This window comes from Drosophila eugracilis, unplaced genomic scaffold (assembly GCF_018153835.1).
Source record: "Drosophila eugracilis isolate 14026-0451.02 unplaced genomic scaffold, ASM1815383v1 contig_353, whole genome shotgun sequence".
Lineage (NCBI taxonomy): Eukaryota > Metazoa > Arthropoda > Insecta > Diptera > Drosophilidae > Drosophila > Drosophila eugracilis.
In genome coordinates, this window is record NW_024573209.1 from 2,282,615 (window position 1) to 2,298,943 (window position 16,329).

General features: G+C 39.3%; 6 protein-coding genes and 1 long non-coding RNA gene across 7 annotated transcripts; 5 read left to right on the plus strand and 2 right to left on the minus strand.

Moving 5' to 3' along the window:
- The first annotated feature begins 3,928 nt into the window (after positions 1-3,928).
- On the plus strand, positions 3,929-5,758 carry LOC108105897 (E3 ubiquitin-protein ligase KCMF1). The gene has a single exon (XM_017212680.2). It carries the CDS (start codon positions 4,062-4,064, stop codon positions 5,175-5,177), a length of 1,116 nt encoding a protein of 371 aa, XP_017068169.2. The 5' UTR covers positions 3,929-4,061; the 3' UTR covers positions 5,178-5,758.
- LOC108105898 (heterogeneous nuclear ribonucleoprotein A1) lies at positions 5,747-6,129 on the minus strand. Its single transcript, XM_017212681.2, has 2 exons — positions 6,037-6,129; positions 5,747-5,971 (listed from the first exon to the last, which is right to left on the minus strand). Exons 1-2 carry the CDS (start codon positions 6,046-6,048, stop codon positions 5,747-5,749), a joined length of 237 nt encoding a protein of 78 aa, XP_017068170.2. The 5' UTR covers positions 6,049-6,129.
- Positions 6,130-7,550: 1,421 nt separating this feature from the next.
- Positions 7,551-8,523, plus strand: LOC108105741. Its single transcript, XM_017212457.2, has 2 exons — positions 7,551-7,871; positions 7,938-8,523. The coding sequence occupies exon 2, from the start codon at positions 7,990-7,992 to the stop codon at positions 8,449-8,451; it is 462 nt and encodes a 153-aa protein (XP_017067946.2). The 5' UTR covers positions 7,551-7,871; positions 7,938-7,989; the 3' UTR covers positions 8,452-8,523.
- A 1,044-nt stretch (positions 8,524-9,567) lies between these two features.
- Positions 9,568-9,998, plus strand: LOC108105776 (mesenchyme-specific cell surface glycoprotein). The gene is made up of 2 exons (XM_017212498.2): positions 9,568-9,650; positions 9,703-9,998. Exons 1-2 carry the CDS (start codon positions 9,639-9,641, stop codon positions 9,952-9,954), a joined length of 264 nt encoding a protein of 87 aa, XP_017067987.1. The 5' UTR covers positions 9,568-9,638; the 3' UTR covers positions 9,955-9,998.
- A 268-nt stretch (positions 9,999-10,266) lies between these two features.
- Positions 10,267-11,062, plus strand: LOC108105745. The gene is made up of 2 exons (XM_017212462.2): positions 10,267-10,394; positions 10,463-11,062. The coding sequence occupies exons 1-2, from the start codon at positions 10,380-10,382 to the stop codon at positions 10,940-10,942; spliced, it is 495 nt and encodes a 164-aa protein (XP_017067951.2). The 5' UTR covers positions 10,267-10,379; the 3' UTR covers positions 10,943-11,062.
- A 585-nt stretch (positions 11,063-11,647) lies between these two features.
- LOC108105729 lies at positions 11,648-12,098 on the plus strand (the record flags this gene model as incomplete). Its single annotated transcript, XM_017212443.2, has 1 exon — positions 11,648-12,098. A coding segment is annotated over one exon (381 nt), but the record flags the coding sequence as incomplete, so codon positions are not given.
- Positions 12,099-12,270: 172 nt separating this feature from the next.
- On the minus strand, positions 12,271-12,585 carry LOC121530165. The gene is made up of 2 exons (XR_005993842.1): positions 12,535-12,585; positions 12,271-12,451 (listed from the first exon to the last, which is right to left on the minus strand). It is a non-coding gene; the product is annotated as an uncharacterized LOC121530165 (long non-coding RNA).
- Positions 12,586-16,329: the final 3,744 nt, after the last annotated feature.

The window sequence follows — 16,329 nt, forward strand, 5'->3', positions numbered from 1 at the left end:
TTTAGACTAGTTTTGCCTTGTACCATCTCTAGGTTGCTTCCACTCATGACACTGATACCAAGTTTGGGGTCGGGTCGGGACTTTCTCGTATCTTCATTTTCACTCGCAGCCAAAAGCCGTGCCATAAAAGTGCGTCGGGATTGTCGCCAAACTTTTGCTTTCTTTACTTGCTGTTCTTTTTTTTTTAGCCATGTTTGCCTTCGTGGGTGTGATGATAATAATTTCAAGAGACATTCGACTGGGGCGTTTATCTTTTTCGGTTTTTTTTCTCGGTGCTCCATGGCGGCGGCTCTCTTAGACTGCGGCTTTTGGTTTGGCTTTAATTAAAATGTCATAGACCCCGTGAGCGCAGCTTAATTACAACAAAATGATAAAATTTCATAAATAATGTACTCAACTGATAAATTAATATTAATGAGAAAGAGGTCTGGAAGGCTGGCAGGATGGCTGGATGAAAAGTGTCTCGCAGTCGTCTAATAGATGTCAGCTCTGTTATCTGCTCATTTGAAGGCCTGACATTATTAACTGAATCGACTTATCAACTGTCGCCGAGAAGTAGATAGTCCTGGGCCGTGGCGTTAAAAGGATTTTGCTGGATGTGCCATAATTTCTGACACTAATGACAGATAATGTTTTCAAAATTCAGTACATTAAATATTCCAAATGCGAAATAGTTGAGACGCACGTCAGCCTTCCTGGATAAAGTTCAAAGCGCTCTGGCACTCATCATTCTCATTCCCAAACTCGTTATTATCATCACCGGATTGGCATTGAATGCTTAATGGATCTGAAAGCAGCGTGAAACCATTCGGCAATCCTTTTTGTACCCATTACCATGCCAGCTCATTCACTCCATCCATCACTTGGCTGGAAACTCTTTATGCTCACAAACTTTCTGGTTGAAGCTTTTTAGCATCGTTGGTTGGCCTGAGGGGCTGGCGGTCGGTTTGTTTTGGCCCGGACTGGTTCCGGCGGTAACGTCTGTTTCGGCCACGTTGGCAACTTTGCGTGCGGTTTGTCTCCGGTCCAAAGTTCTCGGCCCTTTGCACCCTTTAATGATCCATGCCGCAAATGAATTGCAGTCCAGTTGCAATTGCTGCACTTGATTTGCGGTGCGACTTAATGGTTAACAATTATCTGGTGGCTTTCCTAAGGGGCCAGGAGCCCTGAATGTTCCTGCAGTTGACACTAAGTGTGCGGCAGTTGACACATTGACCAAATTCAACAGACGGTTTCGAAATCCACAAGACTTAAACAACCTAAGGTCGGGAGCTATTTTCTGCAGGTTGAAACTTTTTATGTCTTTCAGAAGTTTTTTCTTAAGTTATTTAAACGGAAATTACTGGGTGTATTTCATGAAAAGTATTTTGTTTGGCTGTGTTTGTAGCTATTCAAAGAACACAAAACCTTTATCAACAAAATTGATAAGCCGTCCTATGTTCCTCAGCTAAGCCTTATTAAGATAACACTCTTAAGATTATTCTTATCCCTTATCTTTTGAATTGTTTTCTTTTGTAGACTTAACCACTGATTGACGGACATCCCTTTAGATTTATCAGCGGCTTCAACCCGCAACTAAACCACGAAAATGTGTCAGCGACAATTACAAGAATCCGATGCTGCCGTACCCAGGCACTTGGTCACGCCCACTCCATCCGTAACCCACATCCGTAAACCCATCCTCGGGCTGCACAATATCAATTATCGGGCTTCAAGTGTCGCTCAAGTGTCACGTCAAACACCAACACAAAATACGAGCAAAGAGCATCCAGCATCGAGCATCTAGCATCGAGAGACCCGCGAGCACACACATGACAATCCAGTTTCCGCCCCGGGCTTCCTGGCTGCACTCTCGAACCCATCCTCAACCTCCACATCCTCCGATCCCATCAGGAAATGCCCCTTTATAGCCACCCAATACGTATATGTAAGTAACATTTTGCGCTTTTGACTTTGATTGATTACAAAAGCAATTGAGCATATCGTCACGCTGCGAAAAGAAAAAAAAAGGAAACTGAAATCGAGGCAAACGAATTAACATAAATAAAAGAGGCCAAAGAACGAATTTTCATTGACAGCTTCTGCCAAAGAAGGAAATTCGGAGTGCAATTAGAAGAATCCATTCCTCGTATCCCTCTACCTACCAAATATTTAATGGGCCAATGCCTTGTAATTTTCATTAGGACGCCTGATTTTCGAAATCGCTTATGGCTGTGCATTTTCACTGGGAACTTCTCAGACAGGCTTGCCATTAATTAGCACAATTGAAGCGAGCTTAACGACACCCTTTTGAAAGGCTAATGAATATAAAATTTCAATTACGTTTAATTGATAAACTAATCAACAAAGGTCGACGGAAGTTGATTGATGGGCTTTCTTTTCGTTTTTTAAATTGTCGGAAAAAATATTTCGACCATATCTAATTAGGCTTTCAAACGTTTTCAGGCGATTAGGAAGTTTCTAAACTTTTTTATAAAAGCAAACAAAATAACACAAAAATCCAAGTACCTTTATTGGGAATACTAAAGTGTATAAAGAGATTTCCCACACCGGCCTTAAACGGGACACCTTTAAAAGCAGCATTTTCGAATAAAAACCAATGTGGAGCACTTAGAAGACTGCTTTGGCATTAGAGAACACACGGACATACATACGTGTGAAGCGGTAACTTGATGTGCGGCAGTTGCTGCAGTTTGCCTTTTGCTTTACTTTTAATTACCAACTGAAATTACATGGCCAGACGGACGGACACACAGACATACGGACAGACAAAGGCGAAACAGCTGTTTGGCTTGTTCCTGGCCAAAAGAGGACAGCCGGCGGAGAAGCGTTGGTATCGCAATCGCAGAACTTGCCGGAGTCCAAAGAACCAACCGCAGAACTCGACTTGCTACAGAGAGACCGTCTGTAGACCATCGTTTGCTGCACTTTTCATTACAATGCCATTGTATTCAAATCCTATTATAAAGCGTAAAACACTAGGTGAGGGGGTGGCGGCAGGACTTCATGTTTGCAGCACGTTTCCACTTTCGCACTTGGTAAACATAAGTTGCCCACACATACAGGCGAAGAGAATGCCTCCCGTTCGCCACACTCCATAAAATAATTACCAACACCATTGCAGATACAGGAGCTCTGGTCATGTACTCGAAAAAATCATGTTTACTTATTATTTTTCATTATAGAATTTTACATTTTCAAATTAAAAGTTTTTTTTTTTTAACTCTTCTAGGAAGAAAATCACAAAAAATAATATTTTCCCAAAGTATGAGCTGAGCTTCTCAATTTTGTGCCTTTATTTTTCTGCGTGCATTGTATCCACCAGGATGGACTCCGAAAAGGGTGAGGGACTCAGGCGGAGGTGCACGAAGCCGGAAGACTTCCATTACAATTGCCGCGCACCCAGCTTGGAAAATTGAAAAGAACAGAGCGAGATGGAGAGTGAAAAAGAGACAGAGACAGGAGAACCACGAAGGGAACAACTGCCACATTTAGAACCAATGTGCTTAACCCATTACTGACTGGGTGCCTAATTAAATAAATATATATAAGTATATTTCTTGGAAGATTATTCCCACACAAAATTTTATTATAATTTCACGATTATTTATTTTGAAAACTTAAATAATAAAAAAAAATGCTTGAGCAGATTTAAATATTTAAAGATTATTTCTTAAGTGAAATCATTGATGATAATGGAACATGTTTTTTGACTTACTATCAGCTATTCGCTTTCAGGAGGCTTGCTTTTTTTCTGACTCGAGATAAAGTTGATTTTAAGGTCAACAATAGGATTATTAAGTTTCTTATCGGACGGGCTGGGCAAATATATTTTACTGTTATCGTTTGTAAGCCCGACACGTGTATTGAAACTTATTACAGATAACAAAAAATATTACAGTGCCGAGAAGGCTCTTTGATATGAGCTAGTTAAATATCGAAAACTATAAAGTCAACATCCGAGCATATTGAGGAAAAAATGTCATTGTTTTGATTCGAATAGTAGAAATTCCAAACCCTTTTGCATAGTTTTTCGACCAAAGTTTAAGCAAGGATCGACGATGGGCCACCGGAACATTTGCTGTGACGGCTGTCAGAGGGAGAATTTCTCAGGACGTCGCTTTCGGTGTTTACGCTGCGCGAACTATGACCTGTGCGGCGATTGCTACGACCAGCAGGTGGAGACGCTATACCATCGCATCGATCACCCCATGCAACTGATTCTCGACCAGGACGATCGGGAGCATGATTTGCTCCAAAACGGCGAAGTGCCGGAGCTGGTGCACCTGCCCAATTGCTTCACCTGTCCGTATTGCGGCCAATTTGGGCACACGGCTAAGCGGTTTATCGAGCACGTCTGTGGGCAACATCGGTTGGCCGATGGCCATGTGGTTTGCCCCATGTGTGCCGGCCTTCCGGGCATCGAGCTAATAGCAATTCGCAACCTATCGCGCCACCTACTGCTCAACCATATCGATCATGCCAATTTGCTGGAGCCCGACACACCACCACTGCGCCGGATAATTGCCCGAAATCGCATCCGACGACGTCGCCAATTACAGCAGCAGCAGCAACAATCACCACAGCAGCAGCAGCAGCAGCCTCAACAGGCGCAGTCAAGGAGATCCGGTGTGATCCTACAGTTGTCGACTGGCCCTTGGCTCGCCGATCCCCAGCTGGCCAGCAATATTGAGCCAACAGAGGAGGTAGCCAATAATGATACCCCGACCCTCAGCGTGACTGTCGTAGAATCACCGACAGAACAACCGCAGCAGTATCTACTGCTGGAATGGATCGCGCAACAGGAGCTTCGGTGCCAGGACCCAGAATTGGTCAGTAGTCAACGTAGGAGGCACGCCCTATTTGCAGAGCACTTGATGGTCTCCATGCTGTGCTGCGAGGAACTACTGTTGCCGCAAGATAGGGAGACGGGTAGCGGAAGTAGGCGTGAATTGGACTGGGACCGTGATCGGGAACAGGAATGCCATCGTGGCCTGTCTAAGGTCATGTCGGTAATGTCCTTGCCGTGGACAAGGGCCTGGCAGGCCACCCAGATGAACGGATCGGAGGGGGAGGTCCAGCTCTTGGACACACCCAAGTATGGGTTTGATCTGAATGACGGACGGGGACAGCTGGCGGAAGAAAGAAAAGCCAAGTCGGAGGAGGCCATTGATTAGGCCAATGAAGAATTTTGTCTTTGTTATTTTGTGGTTTTGTTTATTTTTCAATCAAAAAACATCTAAATTTTCGTGCAAATATTTATTATATTTATATTATTAAAATTTAATTTTAACAAAAAATATGAAAATTATTTCTGAAAGCAAACATTTTAAATTATTTGTCTTCATTTTAAGAAAAGAAACCAACTTTGTTAGTTCTAAGGCGGCAACATCTACTAATCAATTTCTAAGTTATTGTAATATTAACGGCAATTTTGATGCAACATATTTTAATACAAAATAAAACCAATTTGTATTTATTTCAACCGGAAAAGTTATTTCAGAAAACTTGAATTTTATAAGAAATCACATCATAAGTCTACGTCAAAGTCACCTCATAATTTGATATGATATTTCTCATTGTATGGACCTTCTAAACCATGACTAGAAAAAACTTAAAATCAAATGTGCGGTTGAAAACCTATGTGAATGTCTTATGAAAATAAGAAATCAATTCGTTTTGGTGTGAAAAATAACTCAGATTTTTATTAATGTTTTTTGTTTGTCGGCGCTTTTGCATTTCTTATTCAGTGAATAGCGCGTCTAAACCAGCCTCCCTGCTGTTGCTGTTGCTGTTGATCACCAAATCCAAATCCACCTCCGAATCCTCCCTGCTGCTGTTGCTGTTGATCACCAAATCCACCTCCGAATCCACCGCCGAATCCTCCCTGCTGCTGTTGCTGTTGATCACCAAATCCTCCACCCCATTGTGGTAATGCAGCCGCCACGGCGAAGAGGGCAAAGAAGAGGATCTGCCAGAAAATGAAAACCACTTAGTTTCGTCGATCTACCATTTTAAAGATTCTGAAGAACTTACCAAAAATTTCATGGTGCTGATGCTTTGGTTGTTCTCGCTGTTTTGAATGATGTATTCGGTCCCCGAGGTTCTTTTATACTCCGCGGCAATCTCAATATGTCGTCACAAACACAACTTACTATCAAATCCCAGACGGACCTAAGTACATTTGACCCAAAAAAAATAAACAAAGGCGAAAATTTCCATACGTCTGGGGATTTAATGTTTGACCACTGATAAGAAGCCTATGCCCAAATTTGACAACCCTTCGATGTTGAACGTATCAGCAAAAACCGGCCTCATCTGGCTTCAAGCCAATGTAAAAGATTAGAAAAATCCATGGGCGACTTAGAGGACCACGTTGTGATTACTTTATAATATTTCTTTTATATTTCCACGCATTGATAGCGTGCCAAGGCAGCTGTGTATTGCCCAATATTACTCAAGAACAATCTGCAATTTTAAGTACATTAACACAATAATCATATTGTATTTAATGATAAATTGATGATTAAGCTCAGGGTTAAAGTTAACATATTCTTTCTTTTTAAAAACAAATAGTTGAAGTAAAAAGAGCTATACATTCTAAGTTCTTTACGCGAAGCTATTTATGCATTTAGAGCTATCATAATTTTTTTACGCTGTAAATAAAAACGAAGTCAGCCTAAAAGAATACTATACAACTCCAACACTTAAAATATTATTCGCCAGTTAATATACTATTGTAAATTTGATCCAAAATAAGAAAGCTTTCAATCGGCGCTTAGCTAATCAGCTCCGAAATAAGCAAACAAATTAATGAAAAAGAAAGATCAGGCTAAAGGTCCTCATCCCTGATCAGAAATCAGCCTTGTCGATGTCGGGCTGGAATTCTGCAGCATCATCGCAGACTTTTAATCTAATTACGACAAACGAATTCAGCTTGGGGTATATAGATTTCGATAGGGAATCATGAACAATAAAAAACAAACAACTGAATTAATTACCTTGTTTTGTCGTCGGACGCTGCAAGCAGTCGATCATTTGCTATAAAAGCCCTCCATCTTAACACTGAATTAGTTAGAACGCTTTCGACAGTGTAAACAAACAAACAATCAACCAAAATGAAATTCTTCGTAAGTTCTTTAAAGGATTTATAAGGTTTTTAAAGATTTTAAAGATATTCTTTATCATTTATTCTCGCAGGTTGTCTTCTTTGCTTTGATCGCCGTGGTCTTGGCCAATGGCTATGGAGGTCATGGCCAGCAAGGATATGGCCAGGGAGGATATGGCCAGCAAGGATTTGGACAAGGAGGACATGGCCAGGGAGGTTTTGGTCAGGGAGGACATGGCCAGCAAGGATTTGGACAAGGAGGACATGGCCAACAAGGATTCGGCCAGGGAGGTCATGGCCAGCAAGGTTTTGGCCAGGGTGGATACGGCCAGCAAGGTTTTGGCCAGGGTGGACACGGCCAGCAAGGAGGACACGGCGGACGTTACTAAAAAGATCGACTGAATAAAATATATTGAAAACAAAAAACCCTTAAAAGAATTCTTTTCTTTCTCATTGCTACAAAAGAAACCAAAAAAAAAAAATATAACATTTTTTATAGGACTGTAGAAATTTTACATAAAATCATGATGTCGGTAAAATTAAAGCTTCCTGATCAATGTTGATTATGATGAATACAGATATTTTCAAACTTTTGTCAAACGGTCATACAAGACAAAATAAGATTGTTTGTTTTTCAAAATATATAGTACATATTCCTGGAACTGTCATTATCTTCTCCTCAATATATATAATGAAGGTATAAATACCATGCATTCGCGTTCTGAAAAATGCATTTTGAATTCGAAGCGAAATGAATTTGCTAGTAAGTACAAAAGATCTGACCAATAACATCGTTTATTAACTATTTTTATTAAATTTATCCTGACAGTTTATGATATGCTTAATTGGCTTGGCGTTTACGCTAGCGAGCTGTCGACGACATGAAGAAGAATTGTACGAGGGAAGCGGTGGAGGATCTTACGAAGAAGGTGTGTTTGGCGGAACAAATGAAAGACCAAACAATTTTGATAGGTGGCCAAATCAGAATAATTGGCATTACGCGGGAGGTTGGCAACAGCCAGGAGGTTGGCAAAGACCGGGAGGTTGGCAACGACCGGGTGGATGGCAACGACCCGGAGGTTGGCAACAACCGGGACCCTGGCAAAGACCAAATCCTGGCTGGAACAATCCCGGCCCATGGCGGTATCCAGGAGATTGGAACAATCATGGATATCCCGGCAGCTACTATCCATCCGGTGGATCTACAGAAGGTGGTAGACCGGATCCTGGTAAAGGTGTTCCACCTCCCGAAAGTGGAGGCAGTGGTGGTAAAAATTCAGATACCGAAAGCAACGATAGTCAAGGAACAAAAATTGGGAGCAAATACGAAATCGTTGATTTGAGGGCGTCTCCATATTATTATGGATAAGATAAATTCATATGTTAATCACTTTTTTTTATTTAATAAAGCAGAATTTTTATATTAAAAATTTTTATTTTAGTAACGGGAAAAAAACTTTTTACAAGCCTTGTCATAAATTAAATCCTACTTATCTTTTTCACTTCTTAAGGGTATGTTATTTATAACAAGACAATAAACACCGAAAAATTCTCTTTTATTGGCGTTAAATTTCACAATTTCAAGGAATTTTTAAAATTTAAAATTTTCTTATCAACATTCTACTGACGACATTCCTCTTCTACAAGTCAAAGCATCACCCAGAATGAGATTACTGAAGAGTTGCAAGCAATTATTTGTTGTTTGACAGTAAATAAGATTTCATACTTATATATACTTATATATTATATTGGGAATCTCCAATTCTACATCATCAGATTTAGTTTGTGTTGGCGAAGACTTCTTGGATTAAAGGTTAATAGATTACTCACAAGAGCGGGCAGTAAGGGGAAATTTCCCTCATGGCTGCGACGTCTAGAAGCAGAGTTTCAGTAGCAAGGTCTCAACCGATGCCTTCGAACGGAAAAGCTTTATCAAACGGAAAAGGAAGTGGTGTGTAGTAAAATTTTACTTGAATTCTTACCACTTCCTGCAAATATATACAAATAAGTTCGAAGACTCTCCATAACAAGAATGATTTGATGTTTTTTTACTTCTAGAAACGCTTGTAAATAAATTGGATTACTTAGATTAAAAATTTTAATATATTAAAATTATATTGGTTCTTGGCCCATAAGCAAGAGTGCAGCCTAAAAGCACACTATCATTTCAGCGCAATAAATACTTGAAAAATTATGATCAAGTAAAAACTCTTGGAATGGAAAATAACAAACACTTTAATTCGGTTCTCGGCTAATTAGAACCAAAACAAACAAGACAAGTAAACAAGAAGCAAGATCAGGCTAAAGGTCTCTTCCCTGGTGAGTTAAGGCTTGGTCAATGATTTGCTGAAATTTATGTCATCTCATCGCACTGAAATAATCCAAGTGTGACAAGCGAAAACTAAAAATATAATATATTTGTTTTGAAAGTGACAGCTGCATGGAATCACATCCTTCCTATAAAAGCTCTAACGATCGACTTCGATTCAATTAGAACGTTTTCAGCACTCTAAGCAAACAATTTACCAAAATGAAATTCTTTGTAAGTTCTTTAACACCTTGAAAGGATCACAGAGTTTAACTTTCTGTTTCAGATTGTTTTCTTCCTCGCCTTGATCGCTGTGGTCCTTGCCGCCGGAGGACGTGGACAAGGTGGACAGGGCCAGCAAGGATTTGGCCAGGGAGGACAGGGCCAGCAAGGAGGTCGTGGCCAGCAAGGATTTGGTCAGGGAGGACAGGGTCAGCAAGGATTTGGCCAGGGAGGACAGGGCCAGCAAGGCGGTCGTGGCAAACAAGGATTCGGCCAGGGAGGACAGGGTCAGCAAGGTGGTAGGGGACGCTACTAAAGGGTCGACTACATAAAAAATACAGAAAATAAATAAATCTTAAATAGGTCCGATAATTTTTTTATTTATTATGCTCTGATATATAGGTCAAGTTGAAGAGTTAAAAAGTAAGAAGGTAAGATAAAGTAAATACATTTTCTATTAGGAATTCAGTCGCTCTAGCCATATCATCTTATGAGTCAGAAAATTCAGAGAACGTCTTATATATGCGGAGTTCTTTACTTATATAAAATTCATGATAAGAGTATTCTCTCACATATAAATTTCTGAAATATTGTTCATGCAGAGTCAAAGCAGAACACAGATTTATAGCTTTCCCTTTGGAGCACACATATTTGTAAATTTATAAAAATGAAAATATATAAAGTTTAATCTACATTTTGGAGTATAAAACAAGCGTAATAAAGAGAAATCTTGTTATTAGTATGATGAAACTATTGGTGAGCACTAGACATGGGAGCGATCTGAAATCAATTTTTGAATTCTGTGTTACATAATTTTATTACAGATTGCTTCAGTAGCTTTAATGGTAATTGGGTTTACCATTGCCGAAGTCGACGAAGAGTATAATTTCACATCCCAAATTTTCTGCTCGATCAAAAATGGAAAAAGAGAGTGCGTTCCCTGCACCAAGTACAATGGTGTAGTTAATTGCCCATTTATAAAGAGTGGAGGTCATTCTGGTAACAATGGATTGGAAAGTAAACCTAACAACGGTTTTGGAAATCAATCACCAATCACAACTCTAAGACCAATACGATATGGATCGCAAGGAAATGGATATATCGGAAACCAACATAGTTTTAACAACAATGGAAATAATGTTTTAGTAGGGTACTCACCTACGAAAACAGTTAACACACATAACAATGGAAGAAACTTTAATCCAACTCAAAACTCAATTAAAACTATTGGGTACAATTCTCAAGGAAATGTCAACGTAGACGATTATGTTGATGGTCCGGACAATATTCCCGATTTTGATTAATAAATATTTACACTTTAATTTGACTTTTAATACATATATGTATTAACGTAAAAATCATTATAAGTAATTGTATAATTAATTTGACAAACTGCATTAAAGTACCATGAATTCACAACCAAATACTGGTGTTGATTTTGATTTTATTTTTGGGAAAGTACAAATGCTTACTTTTGTATATATATAAGCATAATTGTATATTGTATTTTTTAAGTTCTGCTTTGATTACAAAATATGAGTTATTTCCAGATCATATTCCCTGATAAAGCCCTGTACTTTCCGCAAATTTGTTTTATATATAAAATTAAAAAAAAAAATGTTTTTCTGATTCCCCGATCATTGAGAATTCTTGCAACAACAGTAAGTTCTTGTTAAAAACATTCAAGCAATAAAAGTTTAATTCTCGGAGAAACTGTCAATACTCTTTTTAAGGTAAGAGTGTTTTTATTTTCAAAATCAACTGAGCCATGTATAACATAAATAATTCATCAATAAAGAAAATATAAACAAACCTTTCCTAAGACCACATGAATTTTCAACCTGGTACTATAGCCAAACTTTATATAAAAAAAAGAAATATTGTAAGAGGGAAATATTGTTAAAGGGTATCCCATGATTTATGCAGACACCTTACTGATTTCACTATAAAAGGCAAAGATTGCAAGAATAAGCTCATTTTATATACAAGATGCAATCTGTGGTAAGTAAGAGTCAAAGGATTCTAAGATATATATATATAATAATAAACTTAAATCTCAGCTTCTGCTAGTCGCCACTGTGACCATTGCCACAGCATTGGTCTTTCCTGGATCATCATACCGATATTCCTGTAACTGGAATACAGGTCAATACAAATGCACCCATGTGCGGTGCTCACATTCCTTCGATGGTAAAGAAAATTGCTCCACCAGCGTTACGAGTCCAAATGTTTCAGGAGGTCCTAGAATTATATCCATGGGAACTCCTGTAACTAACCGGTACTCTTGTGACTGGAATACAGGTTCATATAAATGCACACATACTCATTGCATACATTATCACGATGGCAATAAAAATTGCACTACCAAAGTTACTACACGAAACAACTAAGCCGGCGCAGCTCTAAGAAGTAATCAGAATTATCAAATCCCTGGGGCACACGGAGGTGTACCGCCTTTCAGTCCATCACCCAGTGGTCATAATTAGAAAAGAACTAAAAAAGGCAGTTCAAGAGTGCTATAATGTGACAAACGCCTTGAAGTAATAAATAATTACAAAATTGGTCAAAATGGACAAATGCTTTGGATAAACAACTTGGCTTAAATACAAATCAGTTATTACAAAAATGTATTCTTTAAATTTTATTTATTTTTCATAAGAGATCACAATCCCGGTAAAAAGTCAGTTAACCGCTCCCGGTGGCGGTGGGGGCTGTCCGGCGCACCAGGGCGTGCAGGGCGGCAGCGTGGGGCGTGGCTTAGCTGTCTCTGGACGGCCCATAACGCCGGCGAGCAAAAGCGATAGGAATATCAGCTGCAGAGAAGTATTATTAATCAGAAACGGGGTCACACTCGTGTCGCGTCTATAGATTCAGCTTCATGTAGCTCTGAACTTACACAGCACTTGAAGTCCATTGTCGCCAAGTTGGATTGTTGTTATGAATTTGCTGGGAGCCTACTGGTCTTGCTTATATACCAGTTCGAGATTAGGTTACGAAATAAAAGCAATCAAAATAAAATCAAAAGCACTTAAAGAAACCACTTTCCGATTTATTTAAATGCCATTGTCCACACCAGATACTACATTTAAATGAAAAATATTAATTTATTAAGAATTTTATATAAATCGCATTTTTTTTTGTCAACAATTTGACTAGATCTTTGTGTGAATTTATGAAATTATTTTGATTTTAAATGTTTTCTTTCAGTGTATGGTTTGTTTATTCTTGCCCAATATTTTGGCTTTCAACGCTAATGAGATTAAAATTTACAGTTTCCAGTTTGGTTCTGTTTTTTGTTAATTGCCGCAATTCATTTGAATTCCAAGTTTTTGATTAGAATATCTATAAAGTCAAATTATATTGAAATCGATAATAAGAAATTTCTTAATTAACTTTTAATAATATAATCATTAAGGTAAAATATATACGGATATCATTTCAGTAAAGATACAACGTTAGCTTTTATTTTAGTTCGTAAGAATGTAATTTCTCGAAGCACTCCATATTCCGTTGCGTAAATCAAAAATGTTGGAAAACAAACCGGAAATTTATTCGAGTGGGTGTTGGGTAGAGTGTTCCAGTGGTGGGAAAATAAAGAAACTGCAAATGCTTAAGTGGCATTTTCAGGTGTCTTCGAATGTTGCTCCAGCAGGCGGTTCGAAAATGCAGTCAAGTGTAAAAGACCAACTGACCAGGTATATTCTGGCCAACTGGAGAGGACTGGCCCACTGGGTCAGCAGTTGTTGTATCTGGAAACTTCCGGTTCGTCACTCCTATTTAACACTGTGTCGAGGAGGAGGAGGAGTAGGACTACGATGTAGAAACAATGTGCAGTCATTGAGCGCAAATGTGCCAAATAATGACTTGCAGGCGAGCGAGTGCAATTTATATGATAAGCAACAAAAATAAATTGCAAGCAATTCATTTTACTTAAATGCGGTGCAGTGCAACACAACTGCCGAGTTGGCAGCTTTATTTGTGGCCCCTTTTTTCCAGGTGGAGTGTGTAAAAACATTCTTCGGTTCACCTGTGCATACTCGTGCGTAGTGTATATCATTTTAATTTTTCTGCTACGTTTGCAGCCTGACTTGATTTACTTGGGAGTCAGTCTAATGAAGCCAGCGCTGGCAATAGCAAATGGAAATCAACAGCAAAAAATTTCTATCATTTAGACTTTTAAAATCGAATAATCGTTGCATACTTTCGGGGATTCGATTAAAGACCTTACTTCTTTGGTATCTATGTTATTTGATGGAAAGGGTGGATTATACTTTGATTTAGCTGGAATATAACCATTTTTAATTCCAAGAATAACTTGTGTATAACCGATTAGCAGCTTTTTATTCATTTTATATCTCTATCAAACATCATATCAGATTTTGAACTATTTAACACAATTCCCTCTTCATAGCAACGGCAGCCACGTGGAAAACTGAAAACCTTTGTACATGGTTTCAGGTTTCTAGTTTAACAGCTGCCAAATTTTCTCATACCTACTCTGCGTTCCGGAAATCCTGCGATTTTCCTCTCGTCTTACTAATGAGCCAACTGCGACAGCTAATTGGCTAAGGCTAAGACTTCAACAGAAATTGATGGGAAAATCGAGCTTTGCCCTCCAAACGCACACAATTTTAACAGCTTAAAGAACTTGTAGCACTTTTGGGCTGGTTGATGGGCTTAGATGGATATATTTTTCTTAAATTTATTGCATGCAATAAACATGACGCGAGGGCGAAGAAAAGTAGCTACATGAATGAGAATGCTGGGAAAAGTAGCAAGAGTAGCGGCAATGCGCAGAGCTGACAACAAGGACACATCCAGTGGTCCATAGTGCTCGTATTCATATGCAAAATTAATACTGGCTAGGGACTCCAGATGGGGACTTTGGCTATGGAAAGTTCAAGCCTCGAACAGGCCAGGTGCGATGTCATTCAGCGACATTGCAGCGGACACACAAAGGATACCTAGAATTGCAGGATGTTGGTCCAGGGGGTGCTATGAAGAACCACTGTTTATCGAAAATGTAATGCTCTTTCGAAGCGACTTAAGGGTGGTGAAAAAGATATCTTGTTCAAATTTAATAGCTGCTTATATTGAAACTCTAATAAGAAATAATTTGAAACCAACTCAAAAGTGTTAAGAAGCCCTGAATCGAATTTAAAGTAACAAAATTATTATCCTTGCGACCTTCACTAAAATAATACTCTAATTAAATCTATAATTTATATGCTTATCAGATCGAAAAGCTGAAGGACCTACCATGCTGAAACAGCTCGACCTGCAGCAGCGAAGTGCAGCACATCCGTTGACCCGACAGCTATAGCTGAGGTAACGTCTCCCGTCATCACTCTTACCCTCCTCGCTGCCCCATCTTTCACATTTGCACCACCCATTTTCGCTCCGTGTATGTGCTGTGTCCTTCATTGTTGAAAGCTGAACCTTGGGAGCAATCAGTGGATTATACGCTGCTTTACAAAAGCGGACGACGCGTCGCCATCCCAGAAGACCTATGACCCAAGCCCGCTACATGCCCCCATGATGCATTCAACACTTTTTTTGCTCTGCCTCACTCATTGTTCGTTAAGAGTTGGGCCTGTGTGTGTGCGGGATGAAACATAAATTTAACTGGGAGCTCATGGAGCCGTGTGACAAGGCCGCAGGAATTCAAAACAAAAGTTGCAACAAATACCGAACACGCCATAAAGACAACAACAGCAAATACATAGACATAAATTGCAGGCTTGGCCATTCTCCACTCCACTCCACTCTACTACCAGCAAATGTTGGTCGGCCCTTTCTGTCTCTGGCAAGCAAAAAGCAAAAGCAAAATGCAAAAAGCAAAAGAATGACAGGAAACCGGATGTGAGTGCATGCCTTTTGTGCATGCAACGAATTATTCAGTTGACACACAGGATGTGTGCTTTGCTGTTCATGTTGTTGCCACTGCCACACTGCTGGTTGCTGGTTGCTGGCTTCTGGCTGCTGCTACTGCTGCTGGTTTGTTTGCCCGCCTTCCTCAGAGGATCTGCTTGCGCCCGGATCCTAGCCCAGTTTTCTCTGCATTTTTGGTTAATTTCGTAACCATGACAATTGGTGAAAAATTAACACACCCCACACACCCGGCAGTTGTTAAAGTTAAAAGCACGGATTGAGCCAAAGGAGCTTAGCTTGGTAAGCCAATGTAAAGGGTAACATTCAATTTTGAAGGTATTTTGGTTTTTATTTTAATACGTTTAACATCAAGTTCTTCATTATGTTGGGTACTAAAATAAAAAAGAGTGTCAAGCTTAACTAATTCAGCTAATGATAAATTACAAAAATATTTTGAAATATTGGCAAATTTTAACACAGGGCTATATTACAGCCTATGGACTAGACGTTAGGCTTGAATTTATGAAAGAGTATAGGAATTAAAACCCGCTTTATGATCGCATCTGCGTTTACCCATAAACAAATTATTATTGTAAAGTACCTGACACCCTCTACTTATACACCGCAAAAATGCGGAAGCATTTCATTTTGGCACACCCACTCTCGTATGTATATGAGCCCAATTTTTTAAGCAATTTTTCCATTTTATGTGAACAAAAGTCATAAATAATAAAGGAAAGCCAAAGCAAAGTAGAAGGTCGATGCCGAACAGAAGAGGAATGGCTGGATGCGATGAAAAGGAAGAGTAATCAAAAAGTGC

Excerpts from the sequence above, each read along its gene's own strand:
- LOC108105897 (XM_017212680.2), top strand. The coding sequence starts at position 4,062 with ATGGGCCACCGGAACATTTGCTGTGACGGCTGTCAGAGGGAGAATTTC.
- LOC108105741 (XM_017212457.2), top strand. The coding sequence starts at position 7,990 with ATGAAGAAGAATTGTACGAGGGAAGCGGTGGAGGATCTTACGAAGAAG.